We start from the raw sequence: 25,707 nt of genomic DNA, 5'->3' as shown, positions 1-25,707 counted from the left end.
GCTTGCGCTTTAATGTTTAAATTATTAAATGCATTAATGTATTTACATTATTCAAGTCTTATGTGCATTTTTCTAAGATAATTTATGTATAAGAGTTTGAATGTCCATGACTGTTAATGTCTACAACCCTTCCTGTTCATTATTGATTCTGGAAGAGAAAAAAAAAGTCAGAGTTTTAATGCCTTATTTTTAATGTATTAAGAGTCTGAATAAGTGCATTCTCTTTTTTCTTTTGTAATTTCATAATTTAAGTAGTGCATTTATTAAACTGACACAGTATGAATTGTGGTGAAGCCTGGCACGGCTCCACGCTGCCGAGCAGCCAGCTGGAGGAGCACGCCCGCTCCCTGCAACCAGCAGCGGCTGGCTCAGCGCGTCCCACAGCCACCCCGAGCCGGAGGGGCGGCCGGAGGGGCGGCCGGAGGGCCGGGGCGCCGCCAAACGCAGGCCGGGCAGGAGGTCCCCTGCCTCCTTTTAAAGTCCCTGCCCAGGTCCTCTCCCTGGTAAGTGGGTTTCCCGGATGCTGGTCAGCTGCCTCTTTTTTCTGCTCCTGGGAAGCCCTCACCTGCTGTGCTCCCGGTGATTCCAAACAGAGCTTGGAATCAGCCCACAATTTTCACGAACAACCCAAATGCCAGGGTTTAGCACAGCGAGAACGAGCAAACAATACAACTATCCTTAAAAAGGATCGCAAAGTGCAAACAAACATCTCAGACAGCACCTCGAACTTGAGCAAAAAAACTTTTCTTTTGAAACCCGGTTTCCACAGCAGAAAAGCCCCTTTTCAACTACAGCCCGTAGAGCGACAGTGACACCCAATGGCCTCTCCGTTCAATCCCAGCCGAGCATCCCCCCAGCTTTCCCCCAAGGCTCGGGCCCAGAGTGTAAAGGGAACAGGAAGCTCAAAGGAAAACCAGGCATCAGCTGCTCATCAAAAAGCAGAGTTGCTATGGATGAATTTCCTGCCGCTACACGGAACACACACACACACACACACACACACACACGCTGTATGTAACTATGCTCATGTGTGCAAACTGCACAGGAGAACACACACCAGAACCATCTTTCTGCCGGGTGACGCGAGCACATGCGCATACACAGAGCACAATGCATGGACCGGGCAACACTGCACAAATCCACTTGGAGTGGGAGAAAGTTGCTCACTGCTGTTTTAGAATCTAACTCTGCCACTTCTCATGTCATACATGCACACATATGCACACATTTATAAATAAATACATATATATACACATATATATATGTTTTGTGTTTTTCATGTATTTTCTCCCTTTCTTTTTTCTATTTTTTTCCTGGTTTCTTCTTTTCTATTTTCTTTTCTTTTTTGGCCACTCATTACCATTCTTTAACTGTTACAATTTATATCAGCATATAATGTTAAATAATTACAGGGAGCGGAGCTCACTCTAGTGAGGATATAAACGCGCTGTGGGAATCTACAGATTTAAACAAATAACACTCACAGCAGGGGGTGAGCGGATGAATTAGCATTAATATCCTGCCTGGGAGATCCCAGTGCAGTGGTACTGCTTAAATACAGATCTTTTCTGTAACAGTCAATATGACAGCTCCCGGCAATACAGCCCCTTCCCCTTTCCCAGTCAATATAGCAGCCAGTGAAAATAGAAACGTCCCTATAGCAATCAATATAGCAGCCAGCTAAAATAAACCCTTCCCTTTTAAGGGCTATATAATAGTCAGCTAAATGGAAGAATTGGCACCCCTGCTGGAGAGCTCAGCAGAGGAGCCAAGGAATGCACAGGCCATGAGCACTAAGATCCCTGTGCTCACACACGCCCGCCCCGGAAGGGAGAAGAATCCTGGCAGGAGCGGGAGGGGCGCTGGCAGGCCGCTGCCAGTCCCGAGGAGTGAATGCCCAGGTGGGGAGCAGCCCGGAGGGCACGTCTCGCTGGGGTTCAGTTAACATGGCCAGAGACTCTAGAATCCTGTCCAGACTGTCAGCGGGCATAAGGGAACATCTGTTTTGGGTACAGAGGGAAAGTATCTTGATCTGAACCCCATTCGTCCAGTTCCAGCCCCAGAAAGGAAGAGTATTAAGTTAACAGTCTGTGGTTTTCTGGTTTCCAGCAGCAGGGACAGCGCTGTGTCAGAATCAGACATCTAGCCAAGTGGGTGAAAAGCATGGCATTCTACGTTGAATGCTGCCCAGCAGATACACAGAACTCGTTTTAAAATCCACAGCCACGCACCTACCAACTATTGTACCGGTACCACCTTTCCCCTACTCACAGCATGGAAACCCTCTCCTTCCCTGGAGACATTCAGGAAAGAAGTTGTATTTTAAGAGAATTCAGAGGATGGCTCACTGTGAAGGCCAAAACACCCCACCAAAGGCCTTTAAAAAAGAAATAAGGAGCATTTGACTCAGAGAAGTCTCTATGCACTGAAAGTCACTGCTCTCTGTCGTCAGAAGTAGCTACTCCTGAAAGCAGTTGTGCGGGGTGTGGATTTGACAAATGTGGAATACAGCCACCGACACCAGCCAGCACTCCGGGTGGATGCGGGCTCATCTCCACACAGATGCTCAGCAGGGACGCCCCTCCCACCTCATTAGGATGCCACAATCTGTCCGCCATCCTGTGGGGGAGCCCACAGAGGGTCCCTGCCTCCCCGGCCAGGTGTTAACACCCAGCGACGCTCCTGTCATCCATCAGGTGACTCGGGGAAGCGCCGCAGTGTCAGAAGCTGCAGGAGCTGCAGGAAAAGAGATCCGGAAAGTTTGAGAGCTCAAGTCCTTAAAACTTTAGGTCCCCACACCCCGCCTAAGCATAAAGACTGAGCAGGGCCTTCCCCCAGGAATCCATCACAGAACACTCAGGAGCGGAAAGGACGGCGCGGCACAGGAAGCATCGGATGAGGGACGCCAGCGCTCACCGGTCCTCCGGCCCATCTCAGGGTCACACACAGCCATTCGGCGGAGGAGGTGGACACGTGGTGGAGGGAGAGGCACCATGACTTCACAGAAAATGCAGCAGCACAAACAGTGAGATCCCGTTCTGACCCGTCACAGCACTCGGCATCTAGAGCCGAAGCCCATGGACACTTCACAAATGCCGTGTGCGTGGCCATTCCCAATCCACACAACATGAACTGGGGTGTCCACTCCCGGTCAGATGGCAGTGCCGCTGGACAGAATGCACCAAGAGGTCAGCAAACCTACCTCAACCACAGATGCCATGATAGCCACCGAAAGTCAGGGAGGGGCAGCCAGGAGGGGAAGGAGAAAGAGCGTAATGAAAGAAAAAATAGTTATGAAAGGGAAGGAGAAAAGAGAGACATGAACAAAACAAACAAAAAAAAAGAAAGATTAGAGATTACAGAAGAGGTGAAATAAAAAAGGCGAAACGTCACTCTGGCATTTACAGTTGAAAGCTTCGGGGGCATTCATGAAATGACAGTTGCAATAAAACAAGCAGAACAGTGAGTCATCCCTTTCCAAGTTGAGTCAAAGGGGCTGTTTCCAGACAAAGCGCGAGCGGCCGCACCGCGCACACCACACCACGAGGCCTGTCGCCGCCCAGACAGGATGTGGGAGCGGCGGTGGCAGCAAAGCCGTCTCTGCTGGTCCCAGTGTCACCGTGCGTAAAGTCTGGCAAGATTTAAACCATAATAATGGAGAGGCTATAAAGGTCTCAGCTATAATGTTTCCTCGGATGCTCCCTTTCATAAAATGCCCGCTTTATGTTGCCTACATGGCACTGATGCACCGCACACCCACAAAAGTGTGTGCCCCAGTGGAAGTGGGGTCCCTGAAGTTCCCAGCAGGCATCTACATACGTGAGGACACATGTACACACACACACACACTCACGCATGCACACATTCTACAAATATGTACTGAGTGCCTACTTCCTGCCAGGAGCCGAGTAAGGATGCACGCCCATCCCATAGAGCACATGTGTCAAACACAAGGCCCGAGGGCCAAATCCGTCCCACCAGGCCTTGCAATGTGGCCCGCACTGCGCTGTCATCACTGCACTCCGCTGCGTTTCCATCACAATGACAGTTTATGACTGTTCAGTAAACCATTCGGCCCGCGATTTAGGCTGGATTTTAGATTTTGGCCCCTTCTCTGATTGAGTTCGACACCCCTACCATAGAGGATTGAATAAGGTGCCTAGGAGCCAAGTACCTAGAAAACAAACAAAAACGTATTCTGCATGGAAATGCGGCCATGCAACACAGGGACACCTTCGCTGCTCCAGCTCCTGACAGCTTTACATGGGGCAGGGCAGCCAACAGCGAGATGCAGCCTCCCTCCTCCTAAGCCAGAGCTGAGCACGGAAGGTGCAGCACAGATCAGGGGGCGAACAGAAAGGGAGCGAAGCTGACACCCACAAAGACATGCCTTTGCTCGCACTCAGCAGCAAAACTGTACAGAAACTACTGGTTTAAAGAGAATCTTTTATCTGCAGCCTGCCACCTAACCACTCTAGGCACCAGGGAACCGCAAAGAAAAACAAAGCCAGACCTCCCCATGCTAACACCTATGGTCACGGCAGAGAGGCAGGACTTAGAAAGGACAGCATGGATGCGAGAACCGCACGAGGGACCAAATGAGGTTGGCATGTGTAAGCCAGGGAGACCGGGCGATGCCATCGGGAAGGCAGGGCATTGGGAAGGACCCATCCAGTCAAGCCCAACTCGGTGGCAGGTACAGAGCGAGGTGGCAGCCAGTGCCAACCACAAACCACACGGCTGCTCGCCTGCTGATCTATACTGGTAATTGGCGAGTCTGTGCGAGAGCCACCAATTACCTTTGGGCCCCTGTACTTAGTTTACAGACGAGGGGAAGCAGGAGAGACCGGTCAGTAATGAGTAAGTAATGGCCACTAAAAGACATTGTGTTTTACAGAGCTGCTTCGGCAGGAAAAGCCATTCGGAAAATAAAAAGTGAAAGAATAAAATAAGCCAGAGAAACTCAATTTTCCTCTCCCTTCCTCCCAAAGCCACACTTAGGATAAAATGAGGTTTGTGCAGGTTAATCCTTATGAGGTAAGAAAAAAATGATTAAATACATTTAAAAAAATCAATTGTACATTAAACCAAATCCAGGAACTGCAAAAACAAACACCGCAGCATCCCTCCAACGCCCAGCGGCAGTCTGGTCGGCGGGGGATCCCCCACCTGAGGAGGGAGCCGCGGAGGTGATGGGGGGAGCAGGAAGGAAGGGGAAGTGGAGCTGGGAGGGGTGGTGGAGGGGAGGGGTGGTGGAGAGGAGGGCAGACGGCAATTTCTCTGAAATAAAGGTACTTCTAGACATTCCTGAGGAAGAAACAAAACGGGGCTCCGGAGACCAGGCTGAGTTCTTCAGAACTCCAGCAGAAATAACAATAATGATAATAACCATTTGATAAACAGGAGCTATAAGCTGCACCCCTGTCAAATGATGTGCCACTATTTCCAGTTATTTCTTCTGCTCATTAGCAGATCTATTAACTGCCATTTGTCAGCGAGACAACAGAGAGCGCGGCCGGCCGGAGGGAGGTCAGGAGGCTCGCCTTTGTCCTGGCAGAAAGCCCCTCCTGGAGCCAGGATGGAATCGCCCCTCCCCAGTGCTCTGGGTCCTCAGAGGAAAGCCCACAGGAATGCAGAGCCCGAGACAGGGCCAGGGCACCGGTCCCACCGCAGTGGAATCGGGCCTGAGGCTTCTTGGCTAATCCTACAGAAACCTCACTGGGCCGAAAACGTCGCGGCCCATTTGCTTCCCTGCAACCACCCAGCCCCGCCTGCAGCCACCCGCGAAGGCCTGAGTCAGGGCTGCAGCCAGTCCGTGCCTCCGGGAGCACCAGGAGCTGGGCACACCCTCCACAAGGCGCCGGTGGCACACCTGTCAGTCTTGGGTCCCCAGTCTAAAGAAGTGACAAAGCCCAAGTGCTTCTGAAATGAGTCACTGAGAATCGGAGAGAAAGTTCTGAAAGCCTGGTGGGGGGTGGGGATGGGAGTGGGGGGGGGGGGGAATGCCAACAGGAAAAACAGGTAATCCACCATATGACAGCGGTGTTCCCAACAGAATAAAGACACGTACCCAAGGGGGGAAATTTCAAAACATCTAAACATTATGAGAGTGGTTATCAATGGCAACAAGATCTGACAAAAAGATTTGACTCTCTTAAAGACATCTCTATTCGTTTCAAAGCGCCAGAACTGACAGTGAGGAAGTGCAGGTGGGACGGGATAGATAAAGGGGTCTGCCTGAGGGCAGAGGAAGCAGCGAGGGGAGATGCTGGGTGCTGTAGCTTCCCTGTGGATCAGGTGGCTCCCTGAAGACCACAACGCACCACTTCAGAGCCAGTCAAAAGCAAATTGCTCAATTGTGCAGCCGTCCCTCTGTCAGCAGGAGACGGAACCACAAGCGGCTGCTGCCCCCTAGATGCGACCGGCGACGCTGCACCTTGCTCGCAGACTGAAGATGAAAAGATCCTATTATCTTGCCTCGATCGCGTAACCTGTCATTAGTGAGGTACATGGGTGCAGCCGCCTCCTCCGAGAACAAGGAGGCCCACATCACCTGTGATAAATTAATAGGTGCCTTTTCAACAGCTCAGATGCACACAAAGGGCTCCACGCAGGGAGAGCGGCAGGCAGCAGCCTCGGAGGAAGCAGGATCCCCAGGCAGCCCCCACCCCCACCCCACACACACCTAAGCTGAGCCCCCTCCCACACACTGCGTGGTCCTGAGAAGAACGCAGCAGGGCAGGCTTTGGGGCTTGAATGCCGGGCCTGCCACTTCCTGGTATAGGAACCGGTGTGCCCGGGGCCTGTTTCCTTGCTGTAAACTGAGGAAGAGAGTCAGTCTCACCAGTTTGTTAAGATAAAACAAGATAACAAAAACAGAAACAGCACGAGGTCAGCAATTCCTATAGCACAAGCCCTACTGGCCTTGTGATCAGAGCTTGTAATTGGTCAGTTAATGGAAAAATCAGTTAAAGTGGGGAATCATTAAAAATGAGCCTCCTCTGCATACCTTAAACATTTCACATTAACTAAAACCTATAAACGTACAGTCATTTGCTAATCTTCTGATGTAGAGCCAGGACCTTTCCTTTGAGTGTCGGCCCACAGACTGAAGCTCCCAGACAGACGTCTTTCTTGCACAAACCCCACCCATAACACACCCTTCGCAATTTCTAAAGCAAAGCAAGAACTGAAAGAAATTAGTAAAGCAAATCAAAGTACCAAATACTTCTAGATTTTTATGATCTTCCCTGGTTTAACTGCCGCCTTGTGCACACCTCAAAAGACAGCCATCTTTCTAGCAGCTCGCACTTCCAAAGCATTCAGCTCGGTTTTCACAGAAGCCTTTTCACATTTGTTTATAAAACACTCGACATTTGTAGGCCCCTCTTTTCACATGCATTTACAATTCACCTGTTTACAGCATATTTAGTGGCCAGCCTAAATCGCTAACAAACACAAGTGGCTCACACAGGTTTGGGCCGCCGGGCCTGGGTGGGTAGATTTCCCAGTGCCACACCAGCCAGTTGGTTGCTCCAAGGAGTGTGCCTAACGCAAGCTCTCACCACTTTGACAATGTATGCACTGCACAAGAGATGCGAAATGACTTTAAAAAGTACACAGAGACAAGGGGACACAGCCAAAGGAAAGAAAGAGGAAGGGGGAAAAGATGTTTAACAAAGACTGCTTACTTTTTTTCCCCTTCTCCCTCAAAATCCATTTTCGGTTAACGGTGGAAAAACTAACCCATTTATACAAATAACCAGATCCTCCCACCATGCCGGAGAAAGCGGCCCTGTCCCTACAGACCCGCCTGCTGTGACCCTACTAGGTCACAGGGGACACAGAGCGAGAGGGAGCGGCCTCTGGGTGGACACTGTGAGTGAAGGGAGTGACCACTGACCCAGACTCGCCCCCCGCCAGACCACTGCTCAGGAGAGGCCACTGCTCAGTGCCAGCATGTCTTCCTGCGGGCAGGACAGGCAGTGCATCCGCCGCCCCTGCGGGCTGAGCTAGCTGCTCTCCGAGCCGAGTGTCAGGGAGGCCCCGGGCAGATTTACCTCGGGAATCACTCAGTGGCGGCCCCATCTCTAGACTGTTCGGACAAACTCATAATGGCAGAGGGAAGATTTGTGGTGCAGCAAGCATAAATCTTGGTTCTAACTACAAACCATAAAGGAGGGGAGCAGGCGGGAAGAGGGAGGGCGGCGCAGGCGGCCTTCTCCGGAGCACCACTTCATCTTCCTGCGGCTTCGCGCGGCGCACAGTGGGATGAACTGCAAGATCGTATTTTCAAACCCAAACTGGCCTGTGTGGTTTGAGAACAAGCTCAAATGTTTTAAACTGAAGTTCTCGTGCCAAACGCAGGGCGCACGGCTGTCCACAGCATGTGTGACGTTCAGTGGTCCCCAGAGTGGGGGCTGGTGGGGATGTACTGAGTTTGCCACTTGGAAGACCCATATTTTAGGTCACAATTAAAAAGACCCTTTTCAGTAAAACTTCTGTCAAATGAGGTGAATAATCAATTTTAAGCAGAAGAAGAACCTTTGGGAAGGTCCCTCTGCCAGGAAAGCTCTGGACAGCCGTCTTCAGCGATGGCGAGGCCGCGCCCTGGAGGACTCGGGACTCTGTCTCCAGGAGAAAAGGGGGGACGCGACCCGCTTCCTCCGAAGCAGGGATGCCGGGGCCGGGGTTAAAGGTGACCTCCCGGCACTCACCGGCCAGCGCTTCGGCCCCCACGTCTCTGAAACGAGGGCACCGGGTGGGTATCCCTCAGCCGAGGCCTGATTACAGGAACTGCACAGATATAAAGTGTTACCAGGAAAGCCGGGAGCCCAAAGTGTAAACAAAGCTGGAAAAGTATTTCAAATTCCACTCCTCTAATTATTACTCCTCCGAGTTTCGATTCATCTAATAATTATTTGTAAAAGGATACCTTAAAACTGAAAAAGCAGCCTCTTCGCTTACCTGAAAGAGGAAAGGACTTGAAAGGCACCCGCCTGGCCTGTGTAATAAACCCTCCCGGCCCATAATAGGAAGGACGGGGAGGAAGAGACAGTCATTTCAGAATCAGTAAGTGGCCCGGAGATCACAGGGAAACCACCCAGAGACGGAATGAGACTTCTCTCAAGTTCATCCTTTTCGGTATTTAGTTCTAAGCCATTTTCCTCCTCCCCACCCCATCTGCGCCCTCCCTAACCCCCTTGTCTCTCCCCAACCCCCCACCCCGGCTGGAGGGCAGGAGGGACCTCAGGCGCCTTCCCGGTGAAGGGGTCCGTTTTAAAAGGAGAGTTTGCTTCACTAGAGGTTTCGCACTGTTGATGAGAGGGAATGGAGGAGGAGACACGCCAGTTTTTCCTATTTGAAAGGTGCCCAGGCCGCAGGCCCAGCGTGTGGGGTCTGGGCACACGACAACATCCCGGCAGAGAGCTGCAGCTGGACCCCCCGCCCCCCCCCCCAGTGGTGTACACTACATTTTGGTCCCAAATTTCTCAGCAGCAATTATGAGGGGTCCTCCCCAGCCTGTGTTGCTAGTAACAGTGTAAGTATTGTACCAAAATCTACAGATAATTCACTTTGGAAATATAAATGAATAGCCCTGGCTGGGTGGCTCAGCTGGCTGGAGCATCATCCTGAACACCAGAAGGTTGCAGGTTCAAGTCCTGGACAGGGCATATACCTAGATTGTGGGTTCAAAATCCAGTCGGGGAGTCGGGGTTCAAAATCCAGTAAGGGAGGCAACCGATGAACGTTTCTCTCTTCCTTCAATGTTTCTCTCTCTCTCTAGCTCCCTTACTCTCCCTTTGAAAAAAAATAAACATATCCTCGGGTCAAGAAATAAGTAAGTAAATAAATAAATAGATTTAGAATGATCCCTATAATGGCATCCCCAGTCACCTACATCCAGATGTCGCTGGGTAAGAAACAGGTGGAAATTACATCTCACAAGAGCAAACCTAACTCTGTTATTCAATAAGCCCGCAAAAATCAACCACTATATATTTTCAAAATAATAATGCTTAACACTGTGCATTTGCTATATTTATTTAATTTTTCTGGGGAGGAAAAATGACAAGTTTCTGAAATCTCTAAATGCCTAGTTTCATTGCCCCTATGCCTATAAAACACTTTCATGAATACAATATTAAAATCAACTTCATTTCCCCGCCAAGTGCTCTGAATTTTGTTAAAAGGAGTGTTACATGTCCTACATATGCAAATATACACACATCCACAGTGCACATGAGTGTACACACAGAGAAATGCACTGAGCATATGAACATCATCCTTCAGAAATGCCTTGTTGGGGGAAAACCCGCCTCGCCACAGTGAGCCCACCAGCCAGTTCGCCAAACTGCTCTGACCACAGAAGACACAGCACAGGGAGGCGCGTGCAGAACTACTGAGAGGTCTCTAGAAGACGAGCCGTGGGCGCTCTCAAACAGAAGCTCCAGCCTAGCTCCCCGAATTCATCAAGATAGGAACGGCCTTTTGATTACCAGCCTCTGGTTAACTGAGGCAGAAGCAGAGAGAAAATCCAGTGTCCAGGTGGAAGGGGGATGAGCTCCCGCAGAAGACCTGAGATCAAATACACACTGCAGAACCCAAGTGGGCCAGTTCCGCCTTAGCCTCAAGGAGAAGCCTGAGGACTCAGCATACCTCTACTGAGAGGGCAAAACTACTGGCACACAGCTTGAGTCTGCAAGTGTCGAATGTCCTTATTTTTAAGAATCCAGCATATTGCCCTAGCCAGTCGGTTCAGTGGCTCAGTGGATAGAGTGTTGGCCTGTGGACTGAAGGGTCCCAGGTTCGATTCTAGTCAAGGGCACATACCCAAATTGTTGGCTCAATCCCCCATAGAGGGCATGCAGAGAGATATCAATGATTCTCTCTCATCATTGATCTCTCTCTCCATCTCTATCTCTCTGAAATCAATAAAAATACATTTTAAAAAAAAGAATCCAGCCAAAACCGGTTTGGCTCAATGGTAGAGCGTGGGTCTGCGGACTGAAAGGTCCCAAGTTCGATTCCGGTCAAGGGCATGTATCTGAGTTGCGGGCACATCCCCAGTAGGGGGTGTGCAAGAGGCAGCTGGTCGATGTTTCTCTCTCATCGACGTTTCTAGCTCTCTATATCTCTCCCTTCCTCTCTGTAAAAATCAATAAAATATATTTTTAAATAAATAAATAAAAAATAAAAAAAAGAATCCAGCGTACCAAAAAATGTTGGTCCTAGGGAAGGTGATAAAGTAGAAATCACCATCGTCATTTATAAAAATACATTCATGTAAGCTTAGCATTCTTTTGGTGGGTGGATACAGGGAAAGGACTGAAACAAAACAACAAACCCTATACTTTACAGTTAGAGGAAGAGAAAATGGCAGAAGACTCACCCATTAGAAAGAACTTGATGTCATGGGCAAAAAGCTGAAATTCTAGTTTAGCCAAAACCCATAAGCATATAAAGTAGATGAGCAATAGTGTTGCTGAATATTGAGAAATTTGTTGCGTTGAAACAAGCAGACATGTAAACGAAACTTATTTGTTGCTTACTTCAAATAACCTAAAATCATATGACTAAAAGGACTCTCAGAAGGTTACTTAACCCCAGTTTCTGTATCCACGTAAGATATGAACTGAGTTACTCCATGCAAACAATGTCCACCCATTCTTTTTTTTTTTTTTTCCCCCAGAGAGGAAGGGAGAGGGAGAGAGATATAGAAACATCCATGATGAGAGGGAATCATGGATAGACTGCCTCCTGCATGCCCCCCACTGGGGATCGAGCCCGGAACCCGGGCATTTGCCTCGAATGGGAATCAAACCATGACCTCCTGGTTCACAGTTTGATGCTCAACCACTCAGGCACACTGGCCAGGCTCCACCCATTCTTAAAGAGGTGCAATTCTTTCAGCAAGGCAGGACTTGATCCTGCCAGAGTGAACCCACCTAGAACCTTGGAGTGAGCCTGAGCATGTGTCCACAAGGTAATGAGAAAAATCAGGTCTATAGAATATTTACAGAAGGCTTTGAACAGGTCTGGGAGAAGCTGAAGTCTTTGCCCTTGGAGGAAAAGCTCAATGAAGAAACAATGAAGAAAAAGTAATCAGCCATTTTAACTAATACAAAGAGTGTTGTCATTAACAATTAGAATTTCAACTGGGAGTTTACCAGATTTTTCAAACTGATCTGTTCACCTATCTCTAGCACTGAAAACTTTATGACATTAGAGAGTATCCCACTAATACAGTCAGGGTTGCTGGGTTGATTTTTTGGGAAGAGGAGAATTTAAGGGGCAAGAGAAGGTAGCATGAAGTGTCACTGCTTGGGTAGAACCAAGGGAATGGACATGAACACAAATATATCATTTAGAAACTACAAGACCATTCTTCTCAGCACAAAATCATATTGTCCAGAGAAGTAGCAATGAACATCAGACCTTCCTTCCCTAGCAAATAAAGCAAACAATCATGCAAAAGCCCAAATACATCCACCTACTATCAACAGTCTCTTCTGTCAGAGCTCACATCTATATATATAAAAGCCTATGCGACCAATTGACAGACCGATAGGTCGAACAGTTGCTATGATGTGCGCGACCACTAGGGGGCAGACACTCAACACAGGAGCTGCCCCCTAGCGGTCAGTGCACTCCCACAGTGGCATCGCCGCTCAGCTAACCAACAGGTACCAGACACCAGGCTCACAGCTGGCAGCCTGCTGTTTCAAGCGCTACTTGGGGGACATCGAACCACTGGTTTCAGCCCTCAACATCCCCTGAGGGGTGCGATTGTGAGACAGCACAGCCAGGCTAAGGGACCCCACCAGTGCACGAATCCGTGCACCAGCCCTCTAGTTTTTCATAAGGGGAAGTTATTCCAAAGGAATCATCCAGTTCTGGAGACAAAGAACACCAGTAGTTGCCTTTAGTACCCTGTGCTCAGCCCTTTTACTGTGAGAACAGGCAGCTCCCAGTAAGGAATTCTGCACTCAGCTGAAAACAAAAACAAAAATAGCTAGCAGGGTGCTCCCTCAGCACCGAACTATCCCATTCCTCCAGACCTGGCTTCCAGCACCACAAACCCACCCTGAGTACCCCTCCCCCCCGCACCCCCTTCCTCTGAACTCCTCCTCTGAATGATGAGGGCTCTCTCTGACTCCACGCCAGACTCCACACGCCATTTTATACTGTTCAGTAAATTATATACAGCCCTGTGATTTTTGCTAATTGTCTCATGTATACAAATGCCTTTTCTCCGCCAGAAAAAAAAAATATAAATTACTTGAGGAGAGGCTTAGTTTTATTCTTCAATTGTCTGTTCCTCCCAGCATCCAGGGGATGGGCCACACCCACAGCCGGAATCCCTGTGCTGTCGGGCTTTCCGTGGTTGGGGGCTACCGCCCGTCCCTCCTCCAGCACCTGTGACTCAGCACCCGCTTCAGAGCAGCGTGTCCTGTACCCACCACCTGCCACACGAGCTCTCGCTGGCCCCTGGCAGGCTCCTCTGCCTGGCACCCTCCCGCCGCCGCTCCCAAGAGGCAGAAGTAGTTCACACAAGACCATACAGCTCGGCTGGTGCCCTCATTTAATCAGGCTGCTGCAAATGGTTGGCCAAAAGCAATAAGGCCATGACTGAGAGACTGTGGGAGTTTAATATAAAAAATTTAATAAAAAAAGAGGGGTCTACCTTTTAATAGGGCTCTAATTACCCAACTCATAGGATCAGCCCAAATGAGATGGGAGTTTATTTCGGGGTTTTTTTTAATTATTGTTTTTTTTATATATATATAAATTGCTGCTATGTGTTTTCTTTCCTCGGAGCAATTATGCAGCAAGTACGTAAAGAGGGGAAAAAATATTAATTAAATATAAGGTAATTGTAGAGTTGGCCTGGAGAGAATGAGTCTGAACTCTGGACAATCACAGGCTACTAGGGTTTGAAGACTGCTCAGGGCCTCCCAGAAAAGAAAGAAATAAAAATACAACCAACCAACAAGCAGATGCACAGGACAGCAGGAAAAGAGCGCACACAGAGCATTAGCAGAGCAAAGGGCTGCAAATCCCCCGAAGTCAGCGAGGCTGCCAACCGCTCGGGCTCCCTGTAGAAGGACTGCCCACAGTGTGCCCAATCATGACCCCCCAGAAGGACCGGCGGCTCTCCTGGTGGTCAGCAGTTAAATTAGGAGATCGAACTTTAAAAGGAGACTGAGGAATAAAGGACTAAAAAGGACTGTCGTAGTCAATCTGGACATCACTCTAAAACCAACCGTGACTTCAGCCCGAGGGGCAATGTGGCAGGCCCCGTGGGAAATACCCAAGGACTGGCTAAGAGACTGGCTGTCACACCACCGTGACCTCCAGGAAGAACTCAGATCCCAAAAGAGTGGGAGGAAGCCACAGCGGGCAGGTGGAAACGAGCCATGTTTGGGAACAGCAGGTGACACGATGGCAGTAGTGCTGCCCTGAAAGGCCAGGCAGGGCTTGTATGGCCCTGTCTTTCTCCCGTGTCCCGGGAAGCCTTAGACAGGCTGGGCCTCAGACTGCTCACAACGCTAAGGCCCTCTCCTTACCTCCTCACGCCCCTGCCCGAAGGAGAAGGAAGAAAAGCAGGCGAAATATCGATAGCAGGCCCCACAGAAACAAAAGCTTGGCGGTACATCCCTAAACTTGCTGTCAACATTCAAAGAGAAAAAGCTCTGAAAAGGTCACCCTGAAGCTGGCCCCTCCATAAAACATGTCTGTTTGTACAGAACAGGTCTCTCCACCCCACCACCAGGGCCGACAGCCGTCCTGAAGTGCCAAGTAGGATAAAATGGGGCAGGCGGGCAGGCACTCCGGCTCAGACACCCAAGCAAAAGCACTTTGTCAAGAAAATAACCTTCGGTACCTGGTAGGCCTCTTCCCTGTCAATAGTATAAGCAGAAAACAAATCATAAACCTAACTACTAACCAGGCAAAACGGAGCTCCCTCCCTTACCTGTTCTTCAAAGGCTACCTGAGGTGCCCTCCCCTTAGGGGCAAAGCACAGCTATTCCAGCCCTAGCCGGTTTGGCTCAGCCGGTTTGGCATCAGACTGCGGACCAAAGGATCCCAGGTTCAATTCTGGTCCAGAACACGGACCTCAGCTGCAGGCTTCTCCCCAGCCTGGGCCCGGGTAGGGGCGCATGCACGAGGCAACCAATCGATGTGTTTCTCTCTGTCTCTCACTCTCTCTTCTACTCTCTCTAAAAATAAATGGAAAAGTAAGCTAGAGTGAGGATTAAAAAAAAAAAAAAATGAACAGCTAGTCTATACAATCAAGCAGCGACTTGGTTAAGCCCAGCAGCCTCACTCCAACTCAGCCCCAAAGGTTTCAGGCGCCCCACTAATTACTGTTGATCAGCAATAAGCCACATGGTGCATCACCAACCGGAGTGGACGCTTCCAGTTTCAGAAAAGGTCAGGCTTTGCCCTGACCAGGTAGCTCAGTTGATTAGAGCATCATCCCGAAATGCCAAGGTTGTGGGTTTGATCCCCAGGCAAGACACACACAAAACTCAACCAATGAGCGCATAAGTGGAACAACAAATCTCTCTCTAATCAATAAAAATTAAATTAAAAAAAAAAAAAAAGATGAGGCTTTACTGAAGAGACCTCACTAATTCCTGATGCCAGAAAGTCAGAAGGCAGAGGCACTGATGGGGTTAGTCTCCACACAACATCTACTTTTAAAGGGACACTGCTGATGTAAAACTGTAAGATCGCAGGGTTTCTTGAAACTCACATTGTATTTTAACTGTTAGAAAATGATACACATGGAACCAGGATTCTTACCAGTGGCTCTCGAGGCATCACATGTTCACTTCCTGGGCTAGAGCTTGGCTGCAAAGAAAAACAGAAACAAAAATAAGATCACAGTGCCACCCAATGGACACCAAAACAAAGACATTCTACTCTGGAGCAACACACCCAACTCCGGCCCCACACTTCTCTCCGTTTCCACACCGGGGAGTGCTGGGTGGGCTGTCTGTAGGCCGTGGCCCCGGGGTCTGAAGGCCCAGCGAGCGTGAAGGGACTGTCTGGGTTCGGTGCCAGCACCTCGGGAAGGCTGGCCGTGGCATGGGAGGACCCAAACCAGCAGCTGGGCAGCAGGGGTTGAGGACCATCACCAAGTCCACGGAAATCGCAAAGTCCAGCAGGAAGGTGTTAAATGAAAGCAAAACCTCCTTTTTGCTTCCTCCCAACTACCGAGCTGAGCAGGAGAGGCAGAGCCGAAGTGGAGAAACAGATCCAGCCACAAGGGGGCCCCAGTCGCCCACACCCGGGATTTTCTCTGGGCTTCCATCTGGAGCCAGGAGAGCGGGAGCTACCCTGGTTCCGACCCTCGTCACTGAGGAGGGCAGAAAAGAAAGGTGGGCCTGAACTCTTTTTTCACAACAAGCTAGTGTCAGGCTGACAGATAAGCAGACCAGCTGGCAGGCAAGCACATTGTGGCCCACTCGCCTGGCTCTGATCGGTTCTGTTTCCTCCTCCTCTGGATCTCTCCTTCACCCTCACATCTGCCTTCGATCCTGACTGATCTCACCAAAATTTAGAGAAAGAGAGAGAGAGAAACGGAGACAGACAGGCTCGGAGGAAATTTACAAACCTCCAAAAGAATAAGACAAGCAGTTTGTGAGAGTTCTGATTGGTTTACTGGACCGATGTTCAAACCAATTTCCAATTATCTACAGATAATGTCCAGACAGCTGCAGCTAATGTGTGGGTCTTAGGAGCCAGCCTCCAGGCTCCTCATTCCTCCAGCTCGTTCAAGATGGCAAGCGGCAGGCTGCTGGGAAACAGAATAGGCGGAAGGAAAGGGAGGGTCCCCCAAGATGTCCTCATGTTCAGATGCCACCTCAGGGGGCTCATGCCCACTGGCAAGGACTCTGCTGGAAGATGGACTCCCTCCTCATCCAAAGTCCTGTCTCAAGTGCTCCTCTTGTCCCAGGACAAGGCCAGCATGAAACTAACTAGCAAGGCTCAGGGCAGGAGAGCATGCTTCCCCTCCCTTCCTTCCTCCCTCTCAAGGCTCAGGCATCAATAAGCTCCTGCCTTTAGCCGAAACGGGTTTGGCTCAGTGGATAGAGCTGCAGACTGAGGGGTCCCGGGTTCGATTCCGGTCAAGGGCATGTACCTTGGTTGCGGGGTGTGCAAGAGGCAGCTGGTCGATGACTCTCTCTCATCGATGTTTCTAATTCTCTCTCTCCCTTCCTCTCTGTACAAAATCAATAAAATATATTTAAAATCTGCCTGAGCCACTGCATAGGCCTTCTCATCAGCTCAGTCACACCCATGTGGCTCTCCTCCAATTCATTCTGCACTTGCAAACAGGCTAGCATGCCAAACGATGATCCAATCATATCACCGGAATCCACCCACCCACCCGAGTGAACAACACAGAAAACACTCCTCAGCATGGCCTGCACGGCCCTGCTCCCACGCTGACTACATCTGTCTGCGTGGCACCTCATTCCCGGCTGTGCCCACAACAGCCCTCTGGCCGTGGCCTCCTCTGTCCAGTGGGCCTTGGCACATGCTCTTCCTTCCTTTCCCTCTGACATTTAACCTGTCACTTCCCCGGGGGAACAGTCCCTCTCTGACACCCATGACGGGCTCACCTCTCTGTTATATACTAACGGCTACTGTCCCTCACCAGGCTATAAACTCCAGAACGGTGTCTGCTTTGCACTGTATCCCTAAGGCCTGGGACAGTATCAGGTGTGCACTAGGCGTTTCATAGACATTTGTAGAATGAATGATGAGCAGCCGAAACCGATTTGGCTCAGTGGATAGAGCATGGATCTGCAGACTGAAGGGTCCCAGGTTCGATTCCGGTTGAGGGCATGTACATTGGTTGCAGGCACATCCCCAGTAGGGGGTGTGCAAGAGGCAGCTGATCGATGATTCTCTCTCATCTATGTTTCTAGCTCTCTATCCCTCTCTCTTCCTCTCTGTAAAAAATCAATAAAATATATTTTTTTAAAAAACCTGGCAATTATAATAAAGTTTTATTTAAAAAAAAAAAAAAAAAAAAAAAGAGCTCTTGCCGAAACCGGTTTGGCTGAATGGATAGAGCGTCGGCTTGGGGACTGAAGGGACCGGGTTCGATTCCAGTCACGGGCATGTACCTTGGTTGTGGGCACATCCCCAGTGGGGGGGGTGCAAGAGGCAGTTGATCGATGACTCTCTCATCGATGTTTCTAGCTCTCTATCTCTCTCCCTTCCTCTCTGTACAAAATCAATAAAATAAATATATATATATATATATTTTTTTTTTTTAAAGAGCTCTTTCCCATCTTGCAAGATGGCGGGAGAAAAGAAAACCCAGAAGCCAGATACTAAAGAGAAGAAGCCTGATACTAAGGAGAAGCAGCCAGACACTAAGGAGAAGAAACCTGAAGCCAAGAAGAAGGCTGATGCCGGCGGCAAGGTTAAGGCCCCTAAGAAGGGGAAGCCGCACTGCAGCCGAAACCCCGTCCTCGTCAGAGGAATCGCAGATACTCCCGGTCGGCTATGTATTCTCGAAAGGCCATGTACAAGAGCAAGTATTCCGCCCCTAAATCCAGGATTGAAAAGAAAAAGGAGAAAGTCCTTGCTACTGTCACAGAACCAGTTGGTGGCGACAAGAATGGTGGTACCCGAGTGGTTAAACTCCGCAAAATGCCTCGATATTACCTACTGGAGACGTGCCTCCAGAGCTGCTGAGCCATGGCAAGGAGCCCTTCAGCCAGCATGTGAGGAGACTGCGGGCCAGCATCCCTCCTGGGGCCGTCCTGACCATCCTCACTGGGCGCCACAGAGGCAAGAGGGTGGTTTTCCCGAAGCAGCTGGCAGAGGCTTGCTACTTGTGACTGGCCCTCTGGCCCTCAATCGAGTTCCTCTTCGTAGAACACACCAGAAATCTGTCATCGCCACCTCCACCAAAGTGGATATCAGTGGTGTGAAAATCCCCAAACATCTCACCGATGCTTTCTTCAAGAAGCAGCAGCTGCGCAAGCCCAAACACCAGGAGGGTGAGATCTTCGACACACAGAAGGAGAAATACGAGATTACAGAACAGCGCAAGGTTGACCAGAAAGCTGTGGACTCTCAAATTCTGCCAAAAATCAAAGCTGTCCCTCAGCTCCAGGCCTACCTCCGCTCTACGTTTGCTCTCACCAATGGGCTTTATCCTCACAAACTGGTGTTCTGAATTTCTTATAAGAACCCGATTAAATAACTGATGTTAAAAAAAAAAAAAAAAAGAAAAGAAAGAATGAATGAATGATGACCAATGAAAAGGAGAGCAATGGTTCTAACTCAACTGAATGGATTAAGTATTAAAGCTGACTATCTTCCTGAAGCTGCCTTCACTCCATTTGGTAAACGCCGAGTGCTAACATTTATTTAGCTCATCCTTCACTTAATTCTCGCAATAAACTTATAAAAGTATTGCCGATAAGGAAACTGAGGCAAGAGATGTTTAAATAACTCACCCACGATGACTCAGTAACTGATAAAAAGGGGCCTGAGCCTTTCTAATTCACTGAAATAATCAAGTTTTGTTTAGACCACATTTTATTAAGCACCAACCTTAATGCTGCCCCATAAATACAGTAGTAACGTAGGTTTTTTGACCTGATGAAACAACCCAATGCAAAAGGCTTAGTATTTAGGAGGCCTCATTCTGACCTAACCCGCAACTTTCCTCCTGAGATAACCAGGGAACTTCCCTTAAGTTAGTTTCTCTCTTGAACAGCTAATATTTGCCAGAAGGAAAACTTGAAGCACTACACAGTACCAAGTCTCTTTCATCACAAATCTTTTGTACCTTTTTAAATTTTGAGCCATGAAAATATATTCTTTTTTAAAAACTTTAAATGTTAAAAATGTTTAAAGGAAGCTTTCCTCTCAGCCCAGCACTCCATCCCTTCTTCCTCAGGCGACTCACCACTGATGCTAGTTCCTTATACATTCTTCCCAGGCTAGTCAAAGGGCACAGAAGCACATACATGTGTACATGTCTCCACCAAGGAACCAAACAGCAACACTCCCCAAATTCCTCACGGGTCAGCCTGGGGGCCCAGCACACCAAAGCCGGCCTGCAAACACAGTCTCGGGGTTACTAAGAGGGGAGCAAGCATTTCCCCAAACTCATAGCGCTGCCTGAGGTCAGTCTGACCTTATCAGTGAATACAGAGAGCTTCTTGCCAATCTGAGAATTGCCCAATACTGATCATATTCTAGGTCATTCTCTAGCATATTTGCAGTCTAAGATGGTCTATCCCCCATTTCCTGTCTCAGAGACCTTCAGATGACCAATAGCCCTACTGCTCTCCATACTGGTACCACCACCTGAAATTCCTCACTGGGTAACTAGCCGATTCCCTCCCCACTAGATTTTAAGCTCCTTGAGGACAGGCACTGTACTCCATTGAAGGCTGGTCTTCAGCACTTAGAATGTCATTGGTACTCAATAAACAAGTGCTTCAATATTCTTATCTACAAAGTTAAAACAAAGAAACCGCTCTGTATATACAATCCCTTGTCTTTCCCTGGAATGCTTGCCTCCAACCTCACACCCCTGGCCTATTCTCAGTGCAGCGCTGAGGCCTGATGCTTCTCAACTGCGGTGAATCACCCCCAGGGGGCACTTGAAAATGTGTGCAGGTGCTTCTGGTTGCCACAGTGACCAGGCGCCTGAGAGGCTAAATATCCTGCAAGGCACGCAATTAAGAACTAACTGTCCATCCGAACCACCAACAGGCCCCTTAGAGAATCCTGACCGCCGCTTCCTTATGCTGGGAGGACAGACACCATCTTTTTTTTTTTTTTTTTTAATATATTTTATTGATTTTTTACAGAGAGGAAGAGAGAGGGATAGAGAGTTAGAAACATCGATGAAAGAGAATCATCCACCAGCTGCTTCTTGCACACCCCCTACTGGGGATGTGCCTGCAACCAAGGTACATGCCCTTGACCGGAATCGAACCTGCGACGTTTCAGTCCATAGGCCGACACTCTATCCACTGAGCCAAACCGGTTTCAGCAACAGACGCCATCTTTAGCACGCAGTTCACCGTGTCGTGTCAAAGAAGGCAAAGGTCTGAGCAGGCAAGTGCTGTCAGAGTGGAATTCCCAAGCTCATTCACCTCGCAGTCAGCTCTCAGGAAAGCCCAACCCTTCTCAAACACCAACACCTACATCAAGCCCGTTAAGTGTTCAAGTCTACTTTCTGGCTTGAGACAAATTCCTACAAATTAAATCCCAACTGGTTCCTAGGAATCCTGACAGGGTGGCCCAATGCTAGGAAGGTTCAGAAATCACAGCTGGGGTCTATTGCCAAGGAATAAAAGTAGGCTCTAGGCCAGTGGTCGGCAAACTCATTAGTCAACAGAGCGGCAAACCACGGCTCACCAGCCGCATATGGTTTGCCGACTACTGCTCTAGGCATCCACAGTCAGGAGCCTTCAGGGCCAGACTGCAAGAGCAGAAAGGGAATTAGAGCAAAAACAGACAGCCTGGCTGGCTGGTGTGGTTCAGTGGTTGAGCATTGACCTATGAACGAGGAGGTCACGGTTCAATTCCTGGTCAACGCACATGCCCAGATTGTGGGGGGTTCAGGAGGCAGCCAATCAATGATCCTCTCTCTCATATTGATGTTTCTCTCTCTTTCTCTCCCTCTCCCTTCCACTCTGAAATCTATATTAAAAAAAAACACAAAAAAAAAACAGACAAACAAAAAAGACCGCAGTGGCAGAGAGAAAGGCTTTCAGTGTAATAGAGACAAAAATGCTCTCCCTGCTGCTGCCCAGGTCCTGCCCTTCCCCAGCCAGGTTACCTTCCCCAGCCATGCAGCACAGCGAAGATCAACCGCACACACAGCTCAGGTGTGAACACGGAAGGACGTCCGGTCTAGTCTAAGCGTGTGACTGTGTAACTCTGGGGACGTCCTTAGCCAGTCTGGCCTACAGGTCTCTGATGGGAAGAATGAGATTCAATTCAACACGTTTTTCTGAGAGGCACTGGCACAGCAGCAAGTGCAGAAGCTCCAGTATTAGTACCTGAGAGACTGTGGGCATACTTTTCAATCTCTCTGAGCCTGTTTCCTCCTCTAGCGGAATAATGGGAATAACACCAGCACCTGCCATTCAGGATGAAATGAAGTAAGAGACAGTGTCACTGCTCCACTCAAAATCAACCAACAGACTGCTGCTGTCTCTGCTGGAGCAACAGAGACCACATTTACCTTCTGACTGTGAACTAGAAAACTAAACAAAATACACGATGCCCACGTGGGTAGACACTGGACAGCAGGCAGTACAGGACTGATTCCTGGCAGGAATCATAACATAAACAAATAACATGAGCCCTAAGATCACCCTGGCTGCACTCTGCAGGCCAAGCAAAACTGGGGGGTAGGAGGAGGTGTCCCCAGCAGACCATGCAGTCTCACTGAGTTGAAGACACAAAGGTTGGGGTTCAGGGAGGCCAACTCATGTCGCAGGACAGAGCTCCAGAGAGGAGAGAACTATGCAGAAGGAGAGCTCCAGAAACCTGCTTAGAGGTTCCCTGAAGACTCTGCTGAATATTAAAATGTGTGCATGCATAGGATGCAACTCCAGAAGGTTAGTGCTGAGAAGCTGCAGACGGAGCTGTGCGCAGAACCCTCCCAGGCACCACAAAACCCAAGCACCACAGTGAGGCTTCCTCCCTGCTCACGCAGTACAAGCAGGGACATCAGATTATCCCTGGGGTACAAGCAACCCTAGATCTACCCTCAAAGCGTAAAAATAGGACTTGATATTGCTTGTTGGTGAAAGAACAATCTGGGTGGGACGACAGTGAAATCTAGAGTAGAAAACAAGTTGGTCCAAGGTGTTCTGGAGGCTATAAAATGCAGTTTAATCAGTGTGCCATTTTCTTCTTGTTCAAATTATGTGAACTAATTGAAATGCTCAATTTTTTAATATGCTTATAGTTTTCAAACCTGAAAAAAAAAAAAAAAGTAGAACATATAGAGATGAAAAACATAATATCCAAAGTAAAAATGTCACTGAATGGAATGAAATTAGACATTGTAGAAGAAAAGGTAAGTGCACTTGAAGACATGGCAGCAAAAATAGACCAAAATGGCTGGGACCGGTTTGGCTCAGTGGATAGAGCGTCGGCCTGCAGACTGAAAGGTCCCAGGTTTGATTCCAGTCAAGGGCATGTACCTTGGTTGCGGGCGCATCCCCAGAAGGGGTGTGCAGGAGGCAGCTGATCGATGATTCTCTCTCATCGATGTTTCTAACTCTCTATCCCTCTCTCTTCCTCTCTCTGAAAAATCAATAAAATATGTTTTTTTTAAAAATAGACCAAAATGAAGGAGAGTGGAAAAAGACTAAAAAAACTTTTCTGAGAAATGTGACTGAAAAATTTCCAAATTTGATAAAAACTACAAACTCAAGAGATCCAAGAAGCTCAACAAACTCCCAGCAGAGCAAACAAAACCACACTAAAGCACATCATAATGAAACTAGAGGCCCGATGCAATCTGTGCCAGAGCAGGTCATCACAGCCCAGCTTCGTCCAGACGGTTGTCCGCACGGTTCAGCTGTTTGGTTGATTTGCATATTACTAAATCTAAATATTTGCATATTACTAAATCTAAATATTTAGATTGCTAAAAATCTATGAAAAAAGGGGAAATCTTATAAATAGCCAGAAAAAAAGAGGAATATTACCTACAAATAATGGTCAATATTAAGAATGGTTTTACACTTCCTTTTAGAAACTATGCAAGCCAAAACCTAAAATAGAATAGTATTATTAAAATACCCACAGGTAAAAAAAAGTCAACCTAGAATTCTATATCCAGTGACAATATCTTTCAAAAGTGAATACTAAATTAAGATATTTTCAGAAAGAAAATAAAAAGCTGGAAAAGCCTTGCTGGTGTGGCTCAGTAGTTGAGCATCCACTTACGAACCAGGAGGTCATGGTTCAATTCCTGGTCAGGACACATGCCTGGATTTGGGCTCAATCCCAATAGAGAGTGAGTAGGAGGCAGCCAATCAATGATTCTCTTTCATTATTGATGTTTCTGTCTCTCTCTCCCTCTCCTTTCCTCTCTCTGAAATCAATAAAAATATAGTTTTAAAAAATAAAAAGCTAGAAGAATTTGTCAATGGTATACTTGGTCCTCAGAAAATATTCAAAGAAATTCTTAAAGCTGAAGGAAAACACCAAAAGAACAATGCCAGAAATTATAAATATGTTGGTAAATATAAGATATTTTAAATGTATTTTTTATTTTTAAAAGATAATTTAAAATGTACTGTGGGATTTATGACTTATGTTGGAAGTAAAATCAATGACACCAATAGTAAAATAAATAATACACAGTATAATGGATGAGAGGGAAACTAGAAGAATACTGTTGTTAAATTCTCACATTATATGTCAATGGGTAAACTATCATTTGAAAGTAGTCTGGTAACTTCAAGTAACATATTATAAACCTTGAAGCAATCACTAATAAACAAAAACAAAAAAACTAAAAAGTAGTGGTAAACAATAGCAGAGATAAAATAAAATCCTTAAAAATAGTTCAATTCAAAAGAAAAGAAAACAAGAAAAAACAGATTTTTAAAAATTGCAAGATGGTAGATTTAAATTCAATCACAAACTAAACACTCCAATTAAAAAGTAGAGTTATCAGGCTGAGCAAGGGAGCAGTCTAGGGAAGAGCAAACCCTAGCTGTACACTGTCTATGAAATAAAACACTTTAAAGAAAAAGACACATACAGGTAAAAAGCCGAAGAATGGGAAATGACATACCATGCAAACACTAACCATAAGAAAGCTGCAGTGGCAATATTAATCTCAGTCAACTTCAAAATAATAGATACTGCCAATGATAAACAGGGAAATTTCAAAAATAGAGTCAATCAAGATGACATAGGAATCCTGAATAAGTATGCACACAATAATATATGAAGTAAATCAGACATAATTACGAAGAATAGACAAATCCACAATTACAGTTGGAGACATCTTCTTTCCTTAACCAGAAGTCAGTAAAGACACAGAAGGCTACATAACACTATCAACCAACACAGCCCCACATTTTAGAACACTGCAACAGCAGAATATACTTTATTTTATTTTTTTAACTTATTTTGTTTTGTTAATTCCACCCAAGGATATTTTTTCCAATGATTTTTAGAGAGAGAAACATTGATGAGTCACATTAATTGGTTGCCTTCCACGGTGACCTTGACCTCAACCAGAGCCAGGTATTGAACCTACAACTTAGATACGTGCCCGTGACTGGGAATCAAACCCAAGACCCTTCAGTGGGCAGGCCAAGGCTCTAACCATGGACCTGCCAGAGCTACACATTCTATGCCAGTTCATAAGAAAAATTCACCAAGACAGACCTCAAAACAAATCCCAAATTTTAAAGATTTTAAAATATACACAATATGTGTGTGTTTTTTACCACAACGGAATTAAACTAGAAATCAGTAACGGGGGAAAAAATTGGAAAAGTCCCAGGTATTTGGAAATTAAACAAGAGACTTCTAAATAATCTACGTGTCAAAGAAGAAATTAGGAGAAATGAGAAAATATTCATTTTCATTTTCATTCAAAAGTAAATAAACATGAAAATACAACATATCTAAATTGTGGAATGCAACTAAAGCAGTACTTAGAGG

General features: G+C 47.5%; 1 protein-coding gene and 1 pseudogene across 6 annotated transcripts in view; one reads left to right on the top strand and one right to left on the bottom strand.

Moving 5' to 3' along the window:
* PEX14 (peroxisomal biogenesis factor 14) overlaps nt 1-25,707 on the bottom strand; it is a 128,955-nt gene that overhangs the window by 92,200 nt on the left and 11,048 nt on the right. For 3 of the 6 annotated variants that reach the window (XM_036461075.2, XM_036461078.2, XM_045570610.1), the window contains exon 2: nt 15,814-15,861. The exons of 1 other annotated variant lie outside the window; for it this stretch is intronic. In XM_036461075.2, the coding sequence (XP_036316968.1) occupies nt 15,814-15,861 (48 nt within the window). Of the gene's footprint in view, nt 1-15,813; nt 15,862-25,707 lie in introns of those variants that run through there. 2 more of the 6 variants (XM_045570609.1, XM_045570608.1) reach the window with 2 other exon arrangements.
* Nucleotides 18,313-19,245, top strand: LOC118732061 (annotated as a pseudogene).

This window comes from Pipistrellus kuhlii, unplaced genomic scaffold (genome assembly GCF_014108245.1).
Source record: "Pipistrellus kuhlii isolate mPipKuh1 unplaced genomic scaffold, mPipKuh1.p scaffold_m20_p_34, whole genome shotgun sequence".
NCBI lineage: Eukaryota > Metazoa > Chordata > Mammalia > Chiroptera > Vespertilionidae > Pipistrellus > Pipistrellus kuhlii.
This window is presented reverse-complemented; position numbering and strand designations above follow the sequence as displayed.